At 46.6% G+C, this 12,017-nt stretch overlaps 1 protein-coding gene across 1 annotated transcript in view; it reads left to right on the top strand.

Moving 5' to 3' along the window:
• rfc2 (replication factor C (activator 1) 2) overlaps positions 1–12,017 on the top strand; it is a 77,712-nt gene that overhangs the window by 22,622 nt on the left and 43,073 nt on the right. The window contains exon 2 of the mRNA XM_072469186.1: positions 8,194–8,263. Coding sequence (XP_072325287.1) covers positions 8,194–8,263 — 70 coding nt within the window. The remainder of the gene's footprint in view (positions 1–8,193; positions 8,264–12,017) is intronic.

Below are 12,017 nucleotides of genomic sequence, written 5' to 3'. Positions count from 1 at the left end.
ACGCAGTCTTCAATCCTAGAGGACAAGATTTTGGCCAACAGTTTGGCGTCTACATTTAGTAGGGAGATCGGCCTCTAGGACCCGCATAGTTCCGCTTCAGGATCAATGAGATTGTGGCCTGTGACATCGTCGGGATAAGCACCCCTCGCTCCCTTGCGTCATTAAATGTCCTCATCAACAGCGACCTCAATATCCCAGAGAACGTTTTATAAAACTCCTCTGGGTACCCGTCCAGCCCCTGGGCTTACCCGACTGCATGGCCTTCAGCCCATCTGCTATTTCCTCCAACCCTGATCGGGGCCCCCAGCCCTGCTACCAACCCTTCGTCCACCTTCGGGAACCTCAGCCCCCCAAAGAATTGCCTCATCCCCTCCGGCCCAGCTGAGGGTTCCGACTCATACAACCTGCTGTAAAGCGCCTTATTCACCCCTGCTGAATCTCCAACCAGGTTCCTGTCCCCGTCCCTTACTTTCCCAATCTTCCTGGCTGCTTCCCTCTTTCTGAGCTGTTGCACGAAAATTCTGCTGGCCTTCTCTCGGTATTCATAAATCGGCACCCTCGCCTTCCTCAGCTGCTCCACCGCCTTCCCTGTAGTTAACAAGCCAAACTCCGCCTGTAACCTCCGTCGCTCCCTTCGAAGCCCGGCCCCTGGGTCTCCGCTTATCTCCTGTCGACCTGCAATATCTCCTTTATCAGTCGGTCCGTCTCTGCTCTGCCTGCCTTCTCCCTGTGCGCCCATACCGAGATCAGCTCCTCTCTAACCACCGCCTTCAATGCCTCCCAGACCACCGCCGCCAAAACTTCACCCGTGTCGTTAACTTCCAGGTAATTCTGAATACATTTCCTCAGCCGCCCACACACCTCCTCATCCGCTAAAAGTCCCACGTCCAGTTTCCAGTGCGGGTGTTGGCCACCCTTCTTGCTAACCTGTAGGTCAGACTCTTCCGGGGCAGGTGTGACCTGTATAAGAAGGACGGGTTGCATCTAAACTGGAGAGGCATAAATATCCTGGCCGTGAGGTTTGCTCGTGGCACACGGGAGGGTTTAAACTAATATGGCAGGGGGGTGGGCACCGGAGCAATAGGTCAGAAGGTGAAAGCATTGAGGGAGAACTAGGGAATAGGGCCAGTATGGCTCTGAGGAAGAGCAGACAGGGAGAAGTTGCTTAACACAGCGGGTCTGGTGGCCTGAAGTGCATATGTTTTAATGCAAGAAGTATTACGGGTAAGGCAGATGAACTTGGAGCTTGGATTAGTACTTGGAACAATGATGTTGGTGCCATTACAGAGACCTGGTTGAGGGAAGGACAGGATTGGCAGCTAAACGTTCCAGGATTTAGATGATTCAGGCGGGATAGAGGGGGATGTAAAAGTGGTGGCGGAGTTGCGCTACTGGTTAGGGAGAATATCACAGCTGTACTGCCGGAGGACACCTCAGAGGGCAGCGAGGGTATATGGGTAGAGATTAGGAATAAGAAGGGTGCAGTCACAATGTTGGGGGTTTACTACAGGCCTCCCAACAGCCAGCGGAAGATAGAGGAGCAGATAGGTCGCCAGATTTTGGAAACAAGTAAAAACAGCAGGGTTGTTGTGATGGGACTTCAACTTTCCAAATATTGACTGGGACTCCTTATTGCTAGGGGCTTGGACGGGGAAGAGTTTGTAAGGAGCATCCAGGAGAGCTTAAAACAATATGTAGACAGTCCAACTAGGGAAGCGGCTGTACTGGACCTGGTATTGGGGAATGAGCCCGGCCAGGTGGTAAAGGTTTTAGTAGGGGAGCATTTCGGGAATAGTGACCACAATTCAGTAAGTTTTAAAGTGCTGGTGGGCAAGGATAAGAGTGGTTCTAGGGTGAATGTGCTAAATTGGGGGAAGGCTAATGAGAACAATATTAGGCGGGAACTGAAGTACCTAGATTGGGGGCGGATGTTTGAGGGTAAATCAACATTTGACATGTGGGAGGCTTTCAAATGTCAGTTGAAAGGAATTCAGGACCGGCATGTTCCTTTGCGGAAGAAGGATAAATACGGCAAATTTTGTGAACCTTGGATAACAAGAGATATTGTGGGCCTCGTCAAAAAGAAAAAGGAGGCATTTGTCAGGGCTAGAAGGCTGGGAGCAGACAAAGCCTGTGTGGAATATAAGGAAAGTAGGAAGGAACTTAAGCAAGAGGCAGGAGGGCTAGAAGGGGTCACGGAAAGCCATTGGCAAATAGGGTTAAGGAAAATCCCACGGCTTTTTACACGTACATAAAAAGCGAGAGGGTAGCCAGGGAAAGGGTTGGCCCACTGAAGGAGAGGCAAGGGAATCTATGGGTGGAGCCAGAGGAAATGGGCGAGGTACTAAATGAATACTTTGCATCGGTATTCGCCAAAGAGAAGGAATTGGATGTTGAGTCTGGAGAAGGATGTGTAGATAGCCTGGGTCACATTGAGATCCAAAAAGATGAGGTGTTGGGCGTCTTGAAAAATATTACGGTAGATAAGTCCCCAGGGCCTGATGGGACATACCCCAGAATACTGAAGGAGGCTAGAGAGGAAATTGCTGAGGCCTTGTCAGAAATCTTTGGATCCTCTCTGTCTTCAGGTGATGTCCCGGAAGACTGGAGAATAGCCAATGTTGTTCCTTTGTTTAAGAAGGGTAGCAAGGATAATCCAGGGAGCTACAGGCCGGTGAGCCTTACATCAGTGGTAGGGAAATTACTGGAGAGAATTCTTCAAGGCTGGATCTACTCCCATTTGCAAGCAAATGGAAGTATTAGTGAGAGGCAGCATGGTTTTGTGAAGGGGAGGTCGTGTCTCACTAACTTGATAGAGTTTTTCGAGGAGGTCACAAAGATGATTGATGCAGGTAAGGCAATGGATGTTGTCTATATGGACTTCAGTAAGGCCTTTGACAAGGTCCCTCTTGGTAGACTGGTACAAAAGGTGAAGTCACACGGGATCAGGGGTGAGCTGGCAAGGTGGATACAGAACTGGCTAGGTCATAGAAGGCAGAGAGTAGCAATGGAAGGGTGCTTTCTGATTGGAGGGCTGTGACGAGTGGTGTTCCGCAGGGATCAGTGCTGGCACCTTTGCTATTCGGAGTATATATCAATGATTTGGAGGAAAATGTAACTGGTCTGATTAGTAAGTTTGCAGATGACAAAGGTTGGTGGAATTGTGGATAGCGATGAGGACTGTCAGAGGATACAGCAGGATTTAGATCGTTTGGAGACTTGGGCGGAGAGATGGCAGATGGAGTTTAATCTGGACAAATGTGAGGTAATGCATTTTGGAAGGTAGGGAATATACAGTGAATGGTAGAACCCTCAAGAGTATTGAAAGTCAGAGAGATCTAGGTGTATCGGTCCACAGGTCACTGCAAGGGGCAACACAGGTGGAGAAGGTAGTCAAGAAGGCATACGGCATGCTTGCCTTCATTGGCAGGGGCATTGAGTATACGAATTGGCACATGTTGCAGCTATATAGAACCTTAGTTAGGCCACACTTGGGAGTATAGTGTTCAATTCTGGTCGCCACACTACCAGAAAGATGTGCAGGCTTTAGAGAGGGTGCAGAAGAGATTTACCAGGATGTTGCCTGGTATGGAGGGCATTAGCTATGAGGAGCGGTTGAATAAATGACTAATGTGATATAAAATAGTTAGTTTAGAGATATTAGTTAATGTAATGTAGAGGTAGGCCAGTCTAATTCTGGTGAGTTCACAGACAAAGGATTTCAGACCGCATGGAAAAGCAGGAAGAGGTGTGTCCACCAAAGCAGGAGAAAAGGATGCTGGGTAATAGGGGCCAGAGGAAGGGATTGGAAGTGAGCCAATCAGAATAGATCAAACAGGTCAGGAGGGATATAGGCTGACCTATGGGCGTCGAGTATGTGAAACCTGATACCATTTGAATTGATTTGCAGAGATCCCTTTGTCTCTTTGTTCATTCGCTTTCTGGGATGTAAGAGACTGGATGTCTCCTATGTTTCTGTGAAATGAATCAAGCTTGCAAGCTAAATAAAGTAACTAATGCTGTACCTGCAAATCCATCTCGACTTTTATTGAGGCCAGACTGGCGGGTAAAGAAACTTGGGATTCTACATAAACTCGGTTTGTTCTCACTGGAACGACGGAGGTTGAGGGGCGACCTGATAGAGGTCTCCAATATTATGAGGGCATGGACAGAGTGGATAGTCAGAGGCTTTTCCCCAGGGTGGAGGGGGCATAGGTTTAAGGTGCGAGGGGCAAGGTTTAGAGGAGATGTACGAGGCAAGTTTTTTACACAGGGTAGTGTGTGCCTGGAACTCGCTGCCGGAGGAGGTGGTGGAAGCAGGGACGATAGTGACATTTAAGGGGCATCTTGACAAATACATGAATAGGATGGGAATCGAGGGATACGGACCCAGGAAGTGGAGAAGATTTTAGTTTAGTCGGGCAGCATGGTCGGCACGGGCTTGGAGGGCCGAAGGGTCTGTTCCTGTGCTGTACTTTTCTTTGTTCATTGGCAACCCAGTGCGGAGCATGATCTGAGATTGTGATCGCCGGATACCCAGTGTCCACTACCCTGTTCAGAATTGAAAAAGTAAATCTGGGAGTACACTTACTCCTTCATTCTCGGCCTCCCAAATCTCCATGGATCCACCCCTCCCCCCCTCCCTCCCCATTTGCTCCGTAAACACCTTTAGGTCCTTTGCCATTGCTGGCACCCTGCCTGTTCTTGAGCTCGACCGGTCTAGCCCTGGTCAATAAGTGTGTTAAAGTCCCACCCCATGACCAACTTGTGCGAATCCAGGTCCGAGATCTTCCCCAACATTCTCTTTATAAATTCCACATCATCCCAATTTGACGCGTGCCATTCACGAGTGCCACCGGTAGCCCCTCCAGCTTCCCACTAACCATAATGTAAAGGCCTCACACATCCACAACTATTCTTCCCGCCTCAAATGACACTCGCTTGTTAATCAGGATCGCGACCCCTCTAGGCTTTAAGATCCGGCCCGAGTGAAAAACCTGTCCGACCCATCCCTTCCCTAATCTAATCTGATCAGTTACTCTAAGGTGCGTCTCCTGTAACGTTACCACGTCTGCCTTCAGTCCCCTCAAATGTGCGAACACGCGTTCCCTCTTAACTGGCCCATTTAGCCCTCTTACGTTCCATGTGATCAGCCTGGTTGGGGGGCCTATCTCCTCCCCCCCCCCCCCCCCCCCCCCCCCCACCCCACCCCGCCGCCGATCAGCCACCACCTTTCTTGGGCCAGTCTCCAACCTGCGCCACACGCATCCCCCAGCCTGCCCCCAGACAGCCTCCGCCCCGCCCTCTTTGTCCCACGCAAAAGTCCCTCCCCCGTCAGCAGAGCATTCTCCCCCCCCCCCCCAAGTAACAGCACTATGTAAACCAATTCCGAATTCCGCTCACGCCCCCCAATCCCCCCCCCCCCCCCCCGGCTCGGACACACATATGCAAAAGAAAAGCGATCCCAACACAATTGCCCGAAAGAAACACGGAAAAAAATCAAAACAGAATATCCAACATCTAACATTCACACCTCCATCCCCCATCAGTGCAAATGCAAACTTTAACTCACACAGCTCTGCAACAGGCCCCAATCCATACAGAAGGCATTACAAAATAACGTCTGAAAAACAGGAAACTTTTTTTAACATGAGTGCTGTCGCAAAGTTCAAGGACCTCAGTCCGCCACCAGCCCTTTCCTTCTAGCGAAGTCCATCGCTTCCTCGGGTGACTCAAAATAAAAATGTTGCTCCTCATACGTGACCCAAAGAAGGGCCGGATACAGCAGTCCAAACTTAACCTTTTTCTTGAAAAGGGTCGACTTTATCTGGTTGAACCCTGCTCTTCTCCTGGCCACATTCGCACTCAGATCCTGGTAGATACGCAGGATGCTATTCTCCCATTTACAGCTCTGTGTCTGCCTGGCCCACCATAAAATACACTCCTTGTCCAGGGGGAGGGGGAAGGGGAAGGGGGAGAGGGGATATGTATGCCTCTGCGTCCATTCCTTCAGACCCCTCCGGGAGACCAACGATTCTCAAGTTCTGCCAGCGGTACCTATTCTCTAGGGTGGGGGGGACGGGGGCAGAGGGAGTGGGGGGGGGGAGGGGAAGGGAGAGGGAGGGGAAGGGAGGGGAGGGGGGGGGAGGGGAAGGGAGGGGGGGAGGGGAAGGGGGAGAGGGGATATGTATGCCCCTGCATCCGTTCCTTCGGACCCCTCCGGGAGACCAACAATTCTCAAGTTCTGCCAGCGGGACCTATTCTCTAGGGTGGGGGGGACGTGGGGAGAGGGAGTGGGGGTGGGGGGGGAGGGGAAGGGGGAGAGGGGGGAAGGAGAGGAGGGGGGAAGGAGAGGAGGGGGGAGGGGTGAGGGGGGGAGGAGAGGAGGGGGGAGGGAGGAGAGGGGTGGATATGTATGCCCCTGCGTCCGTTCCTTCGGACCCCTCCGGGAGAAGTTCTGCCAGCAGGACCTATTCTCTAGGTCCTCCACCTTCTCCAGGAGCCGTTTCTGCTGGTCTCTCCGCATCCCCACCTCCAACTCCATTGCTGTTTGATGTTCCTCCTGCTCAGTCAGCGTCTTCTCCACTTTCTGGATCGCCCGGTCTTAAGCATCCAGTCTAAGTTTCAGCTGCGCAATCGATTCCTTAATCGGGTCCAAGCATTCCTGTTTCTGCTTGGCGAAGCCCTCCTGTATGAACTGCATCAACTGCTCCGTCGATCACTGGGTCGTCAAGCCAGGACCCTGGTCGTCCGCCATGCTTTCTCCCGCTGCAGCCTCAGCCCAAGCCTTCTCTTTCGTCTATTTCTTCCTGAGCGAGCACTTCTGGTCCGCCTCTTCATGCACTGATGTAGGAATCCACTTCACAGTTGCCTCCACCATCAATTTACCGAATCAAGTCCGACAGAAAATCGGGGTAAAAGGTCCGACCCGAGCGGGAGCCACCAAATGTGCGACCTACTCCTTCACAGCCGCCACCGCAAATCCTCGATGATCTCTTTCCAATTATGAGATGTTCTTTCAACAGTTTTTTTTATCTCTTATTATGCACGTGTTCACTGCTAGACCTACTGTCCGAACTGGCACTACTTTTCTGTGCTCTCCAATTTTGCACTCCACGTCCACATGGTTAAATCATTCATTCATTGGTCGTAGGGTTGACCCTCGGAAAACAATGATGGGTACTCGTATCATGACACTCTACCTTAGATTCAGTCATTTGTTTTCCAAGTCACTCTAAATCACTCTTTAGGTTAGAATTCAGAATATAGCCCTTTGTTCGAAAAAATCTTAGTTTGCAATCCTTTTTACTTACAGGCAGAAACCATTCTCTGCTACCATTGAGTTCTGATTGTAACTATATAATAAAAACAAGGAAGCAAGTCATGACTTCTTCAACTCCAAGTTCACTGTGTTCAGTAATCGCATCTTCCAACAACAAAACAGTAGCATTTGTATCCGCTTTATATATTGGTGCAGTCTATTAAACAAGTGCAATTTATTCTAACTTATGTACGAGAGAACATTAGCTCTTTCCTGACAGCCGATGTCCTTTTAAGCAGTAGAGCCACTGTGCATCATTTGAGTGAATGTTGAGGGATGGATGGGGTGCCAATTAAATGGGCTGCTTTGTCCTGGATGATGTCCAGCTTGGGTGTTGTTGGATCCAGGAAAGCAGAGGCTGTTTGGAGACGATGTCACTCAAAGGGTAGTGGAAATCTGGAATTCCCCTAAAACCGTTACGGCTTGACAAATTGACCATTACGGAACAGATTTGTGCATTTTTGTTCAGCACGGGTATGGAGTGTCATGAAACTGGTTCAGTCGATGGAGTTAAGATACAAATCAGCCATGATATGATTGAATGGCAGAGCAAGCTCAGAGGGCTGAATGGCCTCTTCCTGATCCTATATTCCACCCGACCTCTGCAACATTTCCAATTCCCTCTGCTTGATCCATCCAGGCAGAACCATACTACCTAGAATTTCCTATGAAAACCCCTGTCTGTCTTCCCTGTCCATCTTTAACAAGCTTTCCTAACACCCATTCCTTGGCTATCTCTCAACTCGCCTTCCTCTGAAGTATCTTGTGTGGGTTTTTTTCTACATATTATTGATGCAAATTATTAGGGCACAATCTTTTCAAGGTATAAAAACCTGGATTAAAAAGAAATCTCCTTTTACTTTGTTAAACAGGGTTGAGAAATACAGACCACTGAAACTGAATGAAGTTGTGGGGAATGAAGAAACCGTCAGCAGGTTGGAGGTAGTTTTCAGCACTTTTTTGTTTCCTTCCTGCCAATTCCAACCCTCTCCTCTTTGACAATGAGGCTGAACACGTAATCCAAAATTGAGAATTTATCCTCTTATTTTAGAAACTTCTCTTTCATCAATTTTAATGGCTGTGTTTCATGGCTACAAACTAATTCAAATGGGCTGAACCCAGTAGATTCATTACGAAAGAGAAATGCTGGAAAATCTCAGCAGGTCTGGCAGCACCTGTAGTGAGAGAAAAGAGCTAACGTGACGAGTCCGATGACTCTTTGTCAAAGCTTTTATCCAGTAGATTCATTCACAGAATCTCTGGTGGCAAATAAAGAAATCCAATTCCTTGTCCCAATCAATTGGATATTCATGGCAATCGGCTCTAATTATAGTTCTGAGAGTCTCCTGATATCTCTCAAGCTCCCTGAGTTTGTGGGTGATCGGCGGTTGATTTTAATAATTTGTGTCCTGGAAAATTTTAGACACAAAGTTAGAACCCTGGTCAGATTATACTTTGGTAGGCCAAAGCGTGTGAAAAATGCGTCAACTTTTCCACTACTACCTTAGTTGTAAAGGCACAGCTTCTAGAAAGTCGGGTAGTCATATCCATGACCATAAGAACTGATGTCCAGCTTTTGTTTTAGGCATCAGTCCTACGTTATGTACTCGTACCTAACTAAATGGTTCTTTAAACACTGGTATGGGTATTAAAGGTGTGGGTTTAATCACATGTTGTGGTTTACCCATTACCTGACAGGCTCTACAGAACTGCACTACATTCTTATGCCAGGAAAAGTGCCTGTTGACATGCCTGAGGTTTCCTAATTCCCACATGTCCTGCCATCGTATCTGGTTGCATCACAGCCTGGTATGGCAACTGTTCGGCCCAAGACCGCATGAAACTTCAGAGAGTCGTTGTAAGATCTAAATTTTCCTGTTATTGCATATATTAAGTAACGCCGACCATCCAACTAACTGCAGAATCTTGTCTATCCGTTTTGAGTGCAAAGTAATTTTATTTGGTATCTATTGATCGATTATAGAAGAAATTCTTGTTGCAAAATTTACACGGTTCTCAGTTCAGCCCTTGCCTGCAAAAGACTGTTTTGAGAATCAGATTATCCTTAGTAACTTACAGACGACTTGAATTCAAAATTCAAAACAGTAACCGTTTCTTTGCATGAAGCAAGACAGCTGCATACGTTAAAATAGATCGTCGAATGTAGACTGCTAGATATTAGATAGAAGATAGCTTCTAAGTAAAAGTAAAAAGATAATTCAGGCTATCGTCTGAAATTATGGCTTTGTGAATTTGTTTCCCTTCAGTCCGGATGAAATGATCAATCGAACATCGAGTTACTTCAACGTACGTTTATTCACGGCCGGGACTTGAGCACTGTACATCAGAGTGTCTACAGATGCAAGTCGAAGTTAATACAGCAGACAATTACTTATATAATAAAATGACAATGTTTCCTTCCCAAGGACAGCCCCTTTACAGGAGGCCTGAGAAATACAGCATTCTGTGGCTCTCAGCTAAAATATAGTTATCTGTAGAATTAGAAACGATTCCCAAGGCCGTGTTTTGTTACTGCAACTGTCTAGCGTAAAAACATAAGAGATAACATAAATTCCATTAGACCAAAAGTTCTCTTTGACATTTCATTTTCCCATCAAGCTTGACTCTAGATCCAGACTAAAACTCTGTTTGACATTCTATAGCTTGAGCCATATTCTCATTCCCCCCTTTTATCATTTCATAACTTCTAATCCATAGCCAATCATCTGTCTCTCCCATTCTATCTGTACTTCTATCATTTTCTTACATTCCTCTGCACTTTCTTTCACATCCATTAACTCTTCAAGGCGCACTTCATGTTGCTGCATTAACTGTTGAGAAATTACTGCTGCACTGACACTTTTACACAAGCATTTCATTAGGCAGCTAAACATAATTATTACAAGTATTACAACTACCAGGATTATCAATCCATGCACCAGGTAAGACCCCCATGATCCGGCAAATAACCAATCTAACCACCCATCCCTTGATGTTTCATGCAGTTTCTTAACCTCTTTGTGGATATGATCCACGAGGTGATTGATGTTCTCCGAACTATCGGGGATGTAGGTGCAACATTCCGAACCGATCATGGCACAAGTCCCACATAAATTCCATTAGACCAAAAGTTCTCTTTGACATTTCATTTTCCCATCAAGCTTGATTCTAGATCCAGACTAAAACTCTGTTTGACATTCTATAGCTTGAGCCATATTCTCAGCTTTTTAAGGAATTTGTTATCAATCTAAATCAATCTATTCCTTGCCCCTGTAACGAGTTGATTGGTTTGAGTCAATTTCTAATGCTTTTGATTTGATCGTTGAGCTGCCAATCCATCATATGCAACATTATTTCATCGAACCTTAAAGTTAACATTAATGTTGCATCTATAAATTCCTCAGTAGGACTTTATCGCATATTGGTATTTGACTTTTGTGCTCATCGTATGCTGGTATGCATTTTATCCAGGGCACTTAATATAATTCCTTCTTTCGGACAAAGGATGGTTCATATGAACTCTAATGTCAACCTGACCTTTATTAGAAATGTTGCATTTGCTTAGCTCGTTGCAAGCTGTTCCTTGCAAACAGATATCCATTTTGCAGAGGCAAACAATATTCATTTTGCACAGACAAACAATTTTGCACAGTCATGATGGAATCCATTTTGAATGGTTTCTGATTGAGCTTTTAAAATCAATTTATTAATTCAACTTATTAATTAACCCTCTTTTACCTTAAAAAAAAAAAGCTAGTTTCTTTCAGTCGTGAACACCGCCCAATCCATCACACAAAGTTGCCTCCCATCTATTGATCTACACCTCCTGCTGCCTTGGGAAAGCGGGAAGCATAATCAAAGACTCCTCCCACCAGGCTTACTCGCTCTTCCAACTTCTTCCATCGAGCAGGAGATACAAAAGTCTGAGAACACGCACAAACAGACTCAAAAACAGCTTCTTCCCCACTGTTAGCAGATTCCTAAACAACCCGCTTATGGACTGTATGCTTCACCCGATGCCTGTGTCTATGTATTTACATTGTGTACCTTGTGTTGCCCTTTTATGTATTTTCTTTTCTTGTACTAAGTGATCTGTTTGAGCATTACGCAGAAAAATACTTTTCACTGTACCTCGGTACACGTGACAATAAACAAATCCAATCCAATCCATTAGTATCTCGTGCTATCCGCAGTACTTCTCTATGATATTTGGGAGGTACCACTATCTGATGAACACCTGTCCATTCCTCGTCCACAGGTCTATGAGGATGTCTTCACTTCCTCATCAGAACTCTGTCTTTAATGTAAGAGCACCTTGGAATCCCTCAACGTCTGTGAGAGCTGACTGTTCTAAGCTATGTATCTCTGGATCTGCCTCCTGGGCCTCTTAATGAAGTCCTACCAAATACTTCCTCAGAATGATCCTCTTTCTCAAGGATAGCTTCAGCTTCTCTACCATCGGATTGTGACGTGACTTTAATCTTTGGTGATGAACTTTGCTTAGCCATTGCTTTGGTCACCAAGCACAATGAAAAAAATCTGGAAATTGTTCCTGTAACTGTTTTGTCTCCTTATCTTACTTCGGACTCTGTAATCATGGGTGAAGCTATAACCTTCACTCGTGCTAATTCATTACCCAAGGGCGGCACGGTAGCACAGTGGTTAGCACTGTTGCTTCACAGTGCCAGGGTCCCAG

This window comes from Scyliorhinus torazame, chromosome 12 (assembly GCF_047496885.1).
Source record: "Scyliorhinus torazame isolate Kashiwa2021f chromosome 12, sScyTor2.1, whole genome shotgun sequence".
Taxonomy (NCBI): domain Eukaryota; kingdom Metazoa; phylum Chordata; class Chondrichthyes; order Carcharhiniformes; family Scyliorhinidae; genus Scyliorhinus; species Scyliorhinus torazame.
The sequence above is the reverse complement of the archived record's forward strand: the minus strand, read 5'-3'. Positions and strand labels throughout refer to the sequence as shown.